Raw genomic sequence first — 13,810 nt, forward strand, 5'->3', positions numbered from 1 at the left:
AAATCAGTTCAGCATTGATCAACGCTCAGGACTAAATATCAAATGATTTTAGATTGATTTCGGTGGATATTCATGATATATCATGAATTTATTTACCGTTTTAGCAAAATCTTTTGCTCAATCTCTTTCGACGTGATCTATGTATATATAAATTTGTCTTTCTGTGAAGTGTACTGCATGACGTCTTTCTGTCGGTTCCGTATTTAGATAAACTGAAGGAAGTCAATCAATATTTTGTCTTTCACCTATAACAACAAAAAAGCGTTCCCTCATAAATATTGCTTTCCCTGACATTTTTGGCTTTAGTCACATATAATTTGAAACGTTGATTTTGTGTAATATTATGATAATCTGTAGGTAATAAATAGCATCTCTGTTCTGACATGAATTTTTCCACTGAAAATTGAGGTTGTTGTCTATCTTTTAGAACAATTATCGCTTCATAAGCGATATTTGCTTCACGCCATCGCCATTTGCAATTTTAAATTATTGTGTACTTAGATGAAAAGGGTAACCTCCAACAACTTTTATTGTATTGTTACTGGGAATAGTTACGTTTTTCCGTCACTGACCAAGGAAAACAGGGGAGTTCTTGCTAAAAAATAAACCCGCTATGGGGCTCTGCAGCAAATACACTTAGGAATACGTAAAGGGATTTCTATTAGTCTTGTAATTTTCTGCGGTGTGTATATTTACTTGGCGAGACTAAAATTAATCTTGAGTGTTTTGTTTTACTTCGAGCATTTGCGATTGCTTGCGGTGTGGCTAGCTATAGTGTATAGGAAATGAGTGAAACAAGATCATATAGCAACTGCGTCAATGAAAACAATTTCTTTTTGTTGGTGAAATTTTGGCTAGCGACACATCAGAAACCGAGTTGTAGTTTTTTCATATTATTTGTGCGGGTGGCGAATTATTGTTCGTAGTTTTGTTCACCAATAATTCCCGACGGCTAAGGCAATACTGCTTTACTTTGTGGCGTTTGAACCCCCTTTTTAACTTTAACTTCACATTTCCTCCGTTAAATTCGTTATACGAGACAAGCGGCTCATGTTGGAAAATTTTCATAACCAATTGTGGTCAATTTATTTTCCCTTGTGGTGAAGTAAACAAAAACAGTTTGCTGGTTCCAAGCGAAATTCAGTTAGCCACTCTTAATTTGAATAAAACGTTGTAATTTTGTCCGTTTTTCGTCCCTCGGAGTGAGCGGGTTTTACTTAATATTATTTTAGGTTTATTGATGGATTTCTGAGTTTCTCATCAATTTCTACTGAGCTGCAAAAGTTATCCATTTTAATTTGTTTTTCGTTATATAATGTCTAGGTCAAGACTTCAACAGGTGCGGTCCTTCGATCTTTGATCATGTGAAATTGGTTCAGAGATCTACTGAAACTGACCATTTAAATGGTCAGTTTGAAAGGGTCTGCTATGATGATAATGCGACAAACGCCATCGAGCTTGACTCTTCAATTATTCCAGTGAGAGAGTTTGATTTACTGTAGCTCCGATTGCTCAGTTCTGAAAAAACTGCGATGAAATATCGATGATGAATTCGTTAGTGGCTTACCTAAATATCAAGGGGCAAACTTTTCTTCAACTCCAAAGCTGAGCGTATTCAACAAAATCATTCAGCGATTATAGATGTTAGAATTGCCACAGGTTTAAGTAAATAGAAAAAATGCTAAAATGTAAATGTAAAATGTAGATAGAAAAAAGCTTGAGACCTACCTTTTCATCTTAGTTTATAATTTTGGCAAATCTCACTAAAAGGAGGCGACAGCGAGTGCAAGTGAATATTGCATTTTATTCAAGTGGCGTCACTTTAGGATTTAACTCAAACACCTTAAAAAGTCAGAACCACCATGTTTATACATAAAGATAGTGCGTAGTAGGTTTCATGTGAACATGAATGGTCATCCCTGAGGCCAGCAAAGAACATTATTGTGGCAATAAATAATTAAGTCAGTTTTAGGGATATTCTCTAGTTTTAGGAACAAGGAAAAGCTGTTTTTAATATTTTTAGTGTAACAGCCCCCCTCACCCTAAAAGATCCTAAATGCAGTACGACAAAAGTGAGAGCTACCTTGTATAACATAATAAAAACAAATTAAACAGCCGACTTAGTGAATTTTCATAACTTCCGTTTTCATTTTGATCTGCACTCGCGTGCCTGCCGCGACAACGTTGTTATCACCATGGATTAAGATTCGTGTGAGGATTCCATTCGAAGGCCGTTCCTGGCTACCGGTGTGTAACGCTGAATATACAGTATTGACTATGCTCTTTAATACACTTGGGAAATTGCAGTTGCTTTTGACTGGCGGCTATCAGCAGTTCGAGATACAAAAGTACACGTGTTTGAATTGTTATTTTTTTCTACAGCATCAAATGAAAGCGAGTTTAAGGAAGCCTTAGAAGCAAATAACTTTGCATTTCTTAACAGTTATCCCAATGGAAACCATGCTCTGTACACGATTATTCAAGGGGTTTTCGAGTTGTGAGTCACCGGTTGTAAGTTACTGTACGGAAGGGAGAGGGCTTACTGTACGTACAAGATCGGTTCAAATGTGCATGAAAAAAGTTTCCATTCAAAATTGCCATGTATTAAAAGAATACTCCCTTGCAATACGGAAATTAGTTAAAATCATTGACGGAGCAGGAAAGAGGACATTTAATCTTAATTTGGTGTGCTTTGGAGAACAATGCTCGAGTTTGGAAAAATCACGTTGTGATGGATGCCACGTGATACAGATGAACCGGAAGTATTGTATCAGGGTTTCAGTAATGTTTACAGAGGATGGGATAAAACTTGTTAGGGTATGTAAACAAAGTTTGGAAAGAGACATTCTTATTCAGAAGAAAGAAAACTTCTATTCATTTTGGTTTATTTCTGTGGATGCTATCATAACGTTTGCAGATTACATTACTTTGAGTGTTTCGGTGTCGATGGCTTATTATCACTGGCTATTGATATTTCTGGCTGGATTTTCCTTGTTTACGCTTAGAGTTTGTTCTCAAGGTAAGCTAATTGAATTAAGGAACTGCATGTCCTGTTGTTTGAGTATATTTTGACCAAGCGGCCATCATGATCAAATTGTGCATCATAAAAATATTGACATCTGCACTTATCATCCAAAATATTCAATAATTCACTGAGTCGCACTTTAAAACCTAGAGAAATTGCTCATTAAATAATGAAACAGAAATATTTTAGGTATTACGTCTTTAAGAAATACAAATTCGCGGTCGCCATATTTGTTTTCAAAATTCTTTTAAAACTGTGGCAATAATGTAACCTCGGTTCCAGTCCTAGCTTTTTGCTTCTATATCACCGACCCACCTCTCCCTGGAGTTTATTTTGCGAGAAAGACGCATTTGTGGCACACTACTTTCGAGAGGAAGATTGAGATGTACTTGGTGGAGTTACTGGGTTTGCCTTGCCTAGCATGACTCTACAGTATCTCTGAACAGCTAAATTAAATAGAAATGCCCTGTTGCCAAAGTCTTGCAATTTGGAAGGCTTCAAAAAACGTTATCCTTGATTTACCGAACATCAATTTCCGTGTAGCCATTGTGAATGTATGGAGGAGACCTTTGAACAAAAGGCGCCCGTTTTCAGACCAAAAATTCTCTTTGAACTTTTCATGAAAAATATTTCGAATTTAGTATATTTTGACAGCCAAAGCATGTCAATTTAGATCACTGACAAAACCGCAAAGCTGAAGTATTCTGTATGCAAAAGGATTAAGTCTACCAACTTTAGTGGAGAATCATGTATTTTACATATTTTAAAAACTTGTACAGATTTTAGGATGAAAACGTTCTAGTAATAATTAATCTATTTGTGTATATTTGTGTATAGAGTGTTTTCGTGGCAGCCATATTGGAGAAACGAAACAATAGAATGATTTTCCTTTGGGAAATATTTTTTATTTTTATGCAAATCTTTTGACACTTCTTTCTTATGGATTTATACCTCCAACAGGGCCGCCATACGGAAGCTTGTAGCTGCTGAGTTGTTGAAAATCCGTCATCTGAGTTGTGAAAATCTGAAGTCCGTGTTGTGAAAATCCGAAATCCGAGTTGTAAAAATCCGACATCGGAGTTTTGAAAATCCGACATCCGAGTTGTGAAAATCCGAAATCCGAGTTGTTACCTCGTTCAGAGGTAGCATGTTGGGTTGACAGACATGCGCGACTCCCGCTGTGTGTCCATTGTGTTGATGAAAGCCTTCAGATAGTTTTTCTTTATACAAGCCTGTCTTTAAGTGATTTTCCTTTTCTATAAGAGATCAAGGTAGGTTCCTTATATATCTCTCTTAGTCAATGGCTGGTTTTATATTAAATGCCATTTGTCGATTAGAATGTTTTTCAAACATGGCAGTGATGGTTGAAATTGTGTCACAAAGGGTATAATTTTCTTGTGCACTTTCTGTTTTTGTGTTAGTGCTTTTTAATTTTTCTACCTGCGAAGTGTACTTCTGAGAGGATTTGTCGGCCAGACTATTGGGATGACCTCTTGAGATGAGGCGTGTTCTATTTTTTTTTAACGTTCTCCTCAAACGTAACTTTAGAAGAGTTTGTCCGTAGAATCCTAAGAGTTTCTCCTTTCAGGAAGCCTTTTTTAACGCCTGTTAGGTGGCAACTGCAGTAATCTGTCTACTGAAATGTTTCAGTAGGTTTTTAATGCGTGCGCACGTCGAGAAATCATTCTTTCTCGAATCTGTCTTCCTTATAGACTGTTGTATCCAAGAATGTTGTTCCTAATTGTGAAACTTCAGCGGTAAACTTTGTAGTAAGGTGGTAAGAATTTGCGTGCTCAATGAAACGTTCCATTTCGTCTTTGTTTTCATCCCACAAGGAAAACAAATCGTCAGCGAAACTTTTCCGCGTTAGTGCTTTGTTAATGCTCCTTTTCTATTGATGCCATAAAGATGTTGGCAAAAGCTACTGCCATTTTCGTGCCCATGGCAGTTCCGTGTGTTTGGAGATAGTCTTTTCCGTTAAATTGGAAGGAGGTCTCCTTAAGTAGGAGACTGAGAATTTCCCTGAGAAAATTTGTAGCTATAGGAGGGTTTTTGTCGTGAAAGTTTAGTAATGAGACCCGTACTAAGAGCAGCCATAGGCTTAAGCGTCTTGAACCTCAATTTTGTTTTTCCCAATCACTACTGGAGACTGGAATCAGCTCCTCCCTGATATGCCTGATATCACGTCTTTTGTCGAATTGAATATTACTACGTGTCAATTTGTATAGTTAATTTTTTATTCTGTTGTCTACTTATTGTGGCATATAATTTTTACTTTTACATTTTGTAAGTGGTTGGTGTGTTGCCTAACCGGCTTTTACCGACCTAATTGAGATGATGATGATGATGATGATGAAGTTTTCGTATGCGTTTCATACCATAGTGATTCCTTCCTCCTGTGGGATATTCGTGTAAAGGCTAGTGACATCCATTGATACTAGAAAAGCGTTTCTAGTCACCCTAGTGCTTTCAATAAACCTTATGAAATGTGTCCTATCTTTAAGACTGACGAGTCCTGTATTTGTGCTATTGGCTGAAGTAGTTTGTCTACGAATGATGATGGGCGTTCTGTTGGGCCATCACACCCAGATATGATAGGTCTTCCGACTAATGTCGGTTTGTGAATTTTTACGAGGGTATAAAATACTGGAATTCGAGGCGGATCTGGTGTTTCGTTAAACCAATTAAACTTAATTTCGTCTTTGCATCCTGTTTGGTGAAGGGCATTAGCGAGATGTTTAACTATGGGATGTATCTCTAACCATTGGTTTATCTAGTGGCTGATAGTTATTTCTATCATCCAATTGTTTCTCGCCCTCATTTTTACAACTCGGATGTCGGATTTTCACAACTCGGATGTCGAATTTTTACAACTCAGATGTCGGATTTTCACAACTCGGATGTCGGATTTTCACAAGTCAGATGTCGGATTTTCAAAGACTTCAATATCGGATTTTCAACAACTCAAATGGCACCTGTAAGCTTCCGTAGCCTCCATAAATACAATATAAAGCGTAGGTTTCAACATATGTTGACATACACGCGTGAAATAAGCGAGTATGCATGCGTTTATCACTTCTGCCAGTTACTCAACTAAAGAGATTGTACCAAAAGACTAAGCAAAGCAGACTAAAAGTGACAACAACAAGAACAAGAACAAGAACAACAACAACAATAAAAAACAAATAAACAAAACAACAAAAAGCAATAAAAAAAATAAGACTAATTAATTGGAAGATTGCATGTGAAGTCATGGCGGCCATTTTCGTGGATAGGAATAATAAGATTTTTCTCCTCTGAGAGTTAAGACCAGTAAACGTCCATCTTTATGGAAACTATGTGAGCAAATTTTCTTTTGTTTTTTCTACCAACATGGCGGCAATGCAATCCACCTATAAATGACAAGTTCCGAGTGAATTTAAAACTACTTAATTGTTTAAACTTGTACTATTAAAAGCAAATTATGTGTTTCATAAGTTATGATTGATTAACTGAATAAAACATTGAAATAACTAATGTCTGATGCTATGTCATTGTCTGTAGGAGTATGTCCAAAGAACTGGATGCACATACAAGGTTCTTGCTACAAGATTTCATCCAGGGCCGTGAACTGGAATACGGCAAAAACTGCATGCGAGGCTCTGGGATCTAAGCTTGCCATGGTGAAGTCACAATCTGAACTACAAGCACTAGTTCAGAAAGTGCGTCGAGTTGTTTGGATTGGTCTGCACAGGGACCCAAGGGACAAGTCACGCTGGATTTGGGTTGATGGAACTCGGGTTAGTTATTCTCACTGGAATAAAGGACAACCGAATAACAGAGATGAGGGGTGTGGGGAGATGTATTCTTCAGGAAAGTGGAATGATGCACCTTGTCACCATTCTCTTCGTTGCCTTTGTGAAACCAACGGTGAGGAAACATTAACAAATGCTACAAAAAACCAAACAAACAAACAAACAAACAAACAAAACAAAAACAACAACAAAATCACCTGCTATGACTAACATGACCTGCGTATTTTCAGTAGAAGAGAGGCTGACAGACTAGTCATATACATTCTTTTCTTCAAACTGACCAACAAACAGTTTTTATTCATAAACATAGGCGTACAGCTTTTTTATCACTTAATGAAAAACAGTATGATTATTTTTTGCTACTAGGAGGTGGCTAGAAATTAGATTACTAGAAAATCATTCTCCTCCCAATAACTTTCCAAATAACTACTTGCTATCACATATATACTCCTTTACTTTGAATTTAAAATACTCTATAAGCCTGCCCAGCTCAAGAGATACTACTCGACACAAAAGAAAACATACATAAATGTTTTTTCAGGTAACATGACACTTAGAAATAAAACCTTCACTGAGACGCTGAATGTCAAAAAGAGCGCTTTGCATTTTTTTTGCTTTTGCTCCTTTCCAGTCACACTTTTTCTTTCATTGCCAGCTAATTATTGCCAAAAGCTTCATTCCCTGGGGAGTGGTGTCCGAGTGTCTCCTTCCCATTGCCTCTCGTCCAATCAAGGCTATGGATCAACTTGTTCATTTTCTTGCGCCCGTGGATACCGACACAGCGGTCCATCATCTATTAAGTGCAGGAAAAAAGGAGTCTGGAGCCGACAAGTTAACACAGTCCGCTGTAATGGTTAGTAATGATGCTGCAGTGTGTTGCCACTGTCGAGGAAGATACTCGGAAAGTGAAAAAACTAAAAAAATCAAAAACAAAAATAAACAATTCCAATCAATCAGCTTACTAATATATAATAACAGAAAAAAAAATGATGGTTTACATGGAAACCCAATGAAGAGCAACGTTTTGATATTTTCTTTGAAGTAACAGCTGTCACTTGCTTTCTTTCTTGAAAGCAACACTCTTTTGTTCATATTGATGTTTCGTTTATCATTTATGCTCTTACTGTTATTTCCAGGTATAGAGTTTCAAGCTCTTATCATCAGCCGCCTAGTAATGATTAATTTACACTGCTTTTACTTTCAATCAAGTTGCCCAGCAATTACTTATTGTTTCAACGGGACAAATTTTTCTGCTTACATATATTATATATTAACGTTCATTTAATTTTGTATTACAGTTGTAAAGTGTCCTGCCCTTACTGTTAACCGCCTTGTCAAAACATCACCAAGCAGTTGTATGACGTCACAAATGAAATACAACACCAAATGCTCGTTCACATGTCCACAGGGATACCAGCTACAAGGTCCCTCATTTAAACAGTGCAGGGCGAGTGGACAGTGGACAGACAGGACTAAGACAGTTTCATGTGTTGGTGAGTCTCCTGATAATTAATTATATTACGATGTTTGTATTTAAACTCACCTTCTTGACATAAGACCAACAAGGAGACAAACTGATTAACTTGAAATTATAAATCGATTGTTTGCAGACATCAACGAGTGTTCTGTGACAAAGAACGGCGGCTGCAGTCACAAGTGTGTGAATACCGCTGGGGGCTTTAAATGTGAATGTCCAGACCCGGAACTGAACTTATCATCAGATAACAGGACATGTAACGGTAAACATCGATATTATAATACTAGCAACACCATTTTAATAAGAAAAACAAGTTTGCAGGTTTTTGCAATACTTTGGCAGTCACAAGAAAATTTTGCTATCTTTGTCAGTTTTCGACGAATGTGCATTAATTTTAGTTATTCTTTCTGCTTTAACTTATAATAACTATCTTTGTATCTGTCTTGTGTTTTTCTTTATGTTGTATCATTTATATACGGCCTCTTTCTTGTTAAAGTTATTTTTACATAGATTCTCTTCATTAAATCACCTTTTTCTAATCAAAGCAGTTCCATTACTAACTACTTAATAACCGAGAGTGAGGTCGTTACGGGAAAATCTCAAACTGAGGCCTTGCCGTATTGACGCGTTATATCGGCCACTAGCCTTAGCCATATAATAAATAAGGCATTTTATCCCTTTTAGCTCCAGGTGTCGATGTTCAGTGCAACAGCAATAATATGACCATTACCATTCCCAAGTCCCTCCTCCGTGGTACTGACCGTGAGCATCTCCGACTCCTGGACACCACATGCAAAGCTGCAGAAACAAGCGCATACTTCTCCCTTACAACACCGCTGACTGGCTGTAAGACAACAAGCAGAAACACACCCACAACAGTCGTTTACTCCAACGCAGTCTTGGAAATCCCTGTAGCTGCTAAAGATGTCATAACGCGCGTGCGTGAAATAGAAATTCAATTCAGTTGTTACTACTCCAAATATGGCGTGCTATCATCAGTTGGCTGGAAACCAAATAATAGAAAACTCGTGTTTAACGATGAAGGCAAAGGAAACTTTACACTCTCCTTGAACATGTTTCCTGACAAGACATTCGTGAGTCCTTACATGAAGAGTGCTTTCCCTGTTGCTGTGGTGCTACGCAAACTTTTGTTCTTTGAAGTGTCGGTGGAATCAAGTGATAAGCAGCTGTCAATCATTGCTGATCGATGTTTTGCCACACCCACGCAGGATCGGAAGAGTGCTTTAAAGCACGAGTTTATTTCAAAAGGGTGAGGGAAACCGACTGATAAAACGCCGTTTATTACAAGACTGACTCAAAAAGTCAGACTCACAACAGCTAATAATTTTCATACAGTTGCAAACACGTTATCGTAAAAAGTTGCTGAATAGAACGTATTTCGTTTATGTCAAGAAGAGCAGGTGATGGAGTTGTTGTGAATTCATTCGCCGATTAAATCTTTGTTTTACAGGGACCTGATATCCACCCTCAGGTTCTGTCATTACTCACTAGCAAACTATATAGTAAAGGTGAATAAATTTCAAGGTTGATCATTTGGTGTGGTAGCGTTCCATCCTTGGATGAATAGCTACAAGATGAGAACAAAGGTTACCCCATATTCATCACCTGCTACATCGTAATTGAGGACAGGGTCACATATAAAAACGTTCCCAAACTGTTCTTTCTGCAGCATCAGCAGCCAATTATCTTCTCTTCCCTGCCAAACATAGCATTTTTAGCAACTGTGGAAGAGATATAAATATGGCATTAAGGAATTTTTTTGTCATAGATGCCCGAGTGACGTCACAGTGAAGTACCATCCTGCGTCTTCAGTCAGTGCCCAGCGGTTTAGTTTGGAAGCCTTCAAGTTCATTGCTGATCATCCATTCGTGTTTGTTCACTGTCACGTGATTGTATGCAATGCAACTGACCCAGGCTCCAAGTGCGCTAAAAAATGTCCATCAAGTGGCCGAGGAAAACGTGAGGTGAACGATCACATGGGTAATGACGTGTACTCTTTGGCCCAGGGCCCACTCCACCTTGCACGTGGGAAGCGTGAGGAAAAGAGTGACAGTAATGTGGACAAGAGTGGTGAGTGAATATAAGAAGCAGTTTAAATAACAAAAGTGAGTTTTCAGAGTGTTTTTACATTTTATCATGTTTTATGGGATGTCCTTTTTCAGCAGGTTTACCAAGATTACGTAATTGAATCAATGATAAAGTTTCTAAGTTTAGACTGATTGTCTGTAATTGCTAAATTTAAGTTGAGACTTGAAACATTCTATTTCCTGAGAAATAAGTACGTACGTGCGCAAACCCAATAATAGAGAAATTGTAGCTGGTAAGCTCTGTCAGTGTTTTGTACTAACACTTTTAAGTGTATTAAGTTTGAATAATAAGAGATTCCAAATGCTACTTAAAGAAATTATAAACTTCGGCTTCCCTTAACCTTTAAAAGCTTATTGTTATGGAAAATAAAACAGACATTCAAATTTCTTCTCCCATTGTTAGTCATATTAACTACCCGGAATGCCGTATTTTCCGTCCGGTAAATCAATTTCAGATCTTTAAATGCCCATTGCGAAACTCTAAGTTTTTTCCATTTAGGTTCCAGTGCTGCTCTTATGATTGCTCTGTTTGTGATGTGTGTTGCTTGTTTGGCGGGAACAGTGTTGATGATGGTCAAGAAGTCACGTGACAAGCCTGTTGGGTATACTGTGCTTGCCACTGGTGATGAAGAGTGAAACAAATTCACTAACAACAACTGGACTTGACACAATTATAGACAACTTGAGCTTGAGATATTCATTTCATTGAGAAAGAATTACTAAGCAATGTATGCCTCGCTATAAAACTTATTCCCCAGTTCAGAAACTGTGACAAGGCTGGTACGCGTAAGGGATTGTAGGATTGTTTGTGTAGAGTGATGGACTTCGCACAGACAAATAAATGCATTTCCAGCATTTTGTTGGGGTAACGTGGCTCTTGAGTTTTCAGCTTAAAGAATAATTTCTATGCAACTGACTGCTGGGAAATTAACGTACTTATTTATCGTTTCAATTTCCATCCATCTACGCAAACGATCAATTAGCCCTTCCTCGTACCAGTCCTCCCCGTAGTTTCTGGAGTAGAGAATTGTATCAACAACTTGTTCCACTCAATTTAACGTAATATTCAGTCATGATTTTCGACTCACAATCACATTTGGCAGGTCACATAATCGAAACAGGAAAAGGCCTCAAATTCAAACGGTAAATGTCGCGGTAACTGTGCCGGTTGTTTAAGATCACCAAGATGCAAAACGTGACATGAAGTCTTTTTAACTGAAATTAAAATTTTTATATAAGTTGTGACGTCAGAAGCAAGCGTATTAATCGATTTCCTTCAGTAGCAGTTAAAGAAGACTAGAATATCTCCGAATGGATTCACATCGTAAAATCCAGTTTCGAAACTTCTGCTAACTAAACTACTTTTATCAATTGAATATCTCCAGCTCAAGTATCTCGCTTATGCGTAAATACTGAATAGCGTGTGAACTAAACTTTTGGTACGGAATATTGAGGCAGTCTGTCAGATGAGACCGTCGGCTTGAGAAGACTTAGTTTTTTTTTCATAGCTGTTCAGAATTCTACTCATGACGATTTATTCCACCGGATTGTCGAAAAGATCTCAAATAATTAAGGGTGCTTTGCTGATTTGCTCTTTTAACGATATATACCTATACACAACTAGTTCTACCTGCCGGTAAAAGTGCCAACAAGTGAAGACGCGTGTTAGTGTGTTTTACCAGGACCGCAAACTCGGGCATTAAAACGTACGCTTTTGAAACTGTACTATTTCGGTGTGTCCAGTTTGACGATCATTGTATTTACATAACACACGTGCATATGGAGTCTTTCTGATCAGAGTTTCACCTTTGCTAGACTAAAATACACCTCTGCTGTGTTTGAAGGAAAATCACGGTGCAAAGGAGTCAAGTATGGAAAACGCTTTCGACCAATTGAAATCAAGTGCGAAACTCATGCTTCAGTTGAATAATCATCTATTTTTACTGGCAACTGAACTAGTGATTAAGGGTAACCATGGCAACTAGAGATGATTGACATAAGTCGAAATTAGCTGAAAAGATCTTTGTGTTCGCCTCCAAAAAAGAAATGGAGAAATACGTCGACTTCAAAAAGAGATTAAAACAAAAAAGTGCAGTGGGGAAGTAGTTGAAAGCACCGTCCTGTTATTGCCAAGTGCATGTCGATCTTAAGCTGTCTTTCAACTTCCTTTCGGTTAAGACTGTTTGTTGAGGCCAGACCTCTTTTTCTTCAAGCGAAACACAACTTTTATCAGAAGAATACAAAACTATCACGACTTTATTATACAATCAATTCATATAAGCATTATAATCATAAAAGGTGTTGGGTGCTTGGTGCTGTTTATCATGTAATATGTCAAAAACGAGGGCGAGTGCTTTATCACGGGTTCCAAATACTGAGAAACAGATGAAAGCACGAGGCCGCAGGCCGAGTGCTTTCATCTGTTTCGAGGTATTTGGAACCCGTGATAAAGCACGAAGCCCGAGTTTTTGACGTGTCTTCTCAAATGAAACAATAAGAAATTAATCTCATTAAAATGCAAATGTTTGATCTCAGATGAAAAACATGTTTCATCTCAGATGAAAACCTGGTGGTGTTTCATCTGGTGTTTCATTGGGGTATCAAGATTCATCCACCTGACCGAAATGGAGGTCATTTATTGGCTTTTGACGGCATGAATTATTAATGAGTTTGAGAAGAGATCAATAAAAATGTCAACGAAAATGTGGTCAGACGTGTGGTTACTGCGCACGCACAACTGCTTGCCTTCAGTTAGAGAACAAATACATGATGCCCCTCTAGATTTAGAATAACGTAACCAAACTCCTTTGCCGATATTTTTTTCACGCGCTTTATGGATATTTTCAACGTTAACGTTTAATATTAATTTTTTCTACAATCTTTTAGCCCCTGGTATGATCCTGCAACATATAATATACCAGCCGCCCAAAGGGTTATATTTACCGAATGAAAGGGCAAGTGCATCTTCCTGCCAATTTCGTTCAATTGTTCGTTTAAAAAAAGCGCTGCACTGCCGGCTGAAAGACATGTTATGACACCTTTTTAGCGTCGATAATATACTTTTCTGAGCTATTTCTTAGTCGTAGCTCGGCAGCGTTCTTTGCAAAATTTATTGATATTAGAACTTTTGCAATGTTGTTTCATCCGAACTGCAACTTCACTAACAATTTCAAAGAAGACCTGTGAATTTTTTGTTACTCGGGCTTGCTGAATATCAAACGATTATAACCAACTTAGTGTTACACACTCCGGTTTAATATACAGCGCACCCTTGTGTAAAAATTGTTTATTACAAAATTTGCCAATTCTTTTCTACTTTATCAGCCGAACAATGCAAGTTCGTTGGGAGCATCAGTCTGTACTTTCACGCGCTCAAAGAATATCTTATTTTGACGTAAAAGACGTT

At 37.7% G+C, this 13,810-nt stretch overlaps 1 protein-coding gene across 2 annotated transcripts; it reads left to right on the plus strand.

Moving 5' to 3' along the window:
- Positions 1-2,893: 2,893 nt before the first annotated feature.
- Positions 2,894-11,044, plus strand: LOC146473966 (ZP domain-containing protein-like). 2 transcript variants are annotated; one of them, XM_085118014.1, is made up of 8 exons: positions 2,894-3,019; positions 6,569-6,934; positions 7,475-7,672; positions 8,118-8,312; positions 8,430-8,558; positions 8,981-9,566; positions 10,086-10,387; positions 10,904-11,044. In XM_085118014.1, the coding sequence occupies exons 1-8, from the start codon at positions 2,947-2,949 to the stop codon at positions 11,038-11,040; spliced, it is 1,986 nt and encodes a 661-aa protein (XP_084974140.1). In that variant the 5' UTR covers positions 2,894-2,946; the 3' UTR covers positions 11,041-11,044. The 2 variants fall into 2 exon arrangements, with proteins under 2 accessions (XP_084974140.1, XP_084974141.1); XM_085118015.1 differs by lacking the exon at positions 8,118-8,312.
- Positions 11,045-13,810: the final 2,766 nt, after the last annotated feature.

Source organism: Pavona decussata, unplaced genomic scaffold (assembly GCF_977016875.1).
Source record: "Pavona decussata unplaced genomic scaffold, jaPavDecu1.1 SCAFFOLD_92, whole genome shotgun sequence".
NCBI classification, from domain to species: Eukaryota; Metazoa; Cnidaria; class Anthozoa; order Scleractinia; family Agariciidae; genus Pavona; species Pavona decussata.

Excerpts from the sequence above, each read along its gene's own strand:
- LOC146473966 (XM_085118014.1), top strand. The coding sequence starts at position 2,947 with ATGGCTTATTATCACTGGCTATTGATATTTCTGGCTGGATTTTCCTTG. Across the intron at positions 3,020-6,568 it reads GCTTAGAGTTTGTTCTCAAG|GAGTATGTCCAAAGAACTGG; the intron begins GTAAGCTAATTG and ends CATTGTCTGTAG. Across the intron at positions 10,388-10,903 it reads CAGTAATGTGGACAAGAGTG|GTTCCAGTGCTGCTCTTATG; the intron begins GTGAGTGAATAT and ends TTTTCCATTTAG.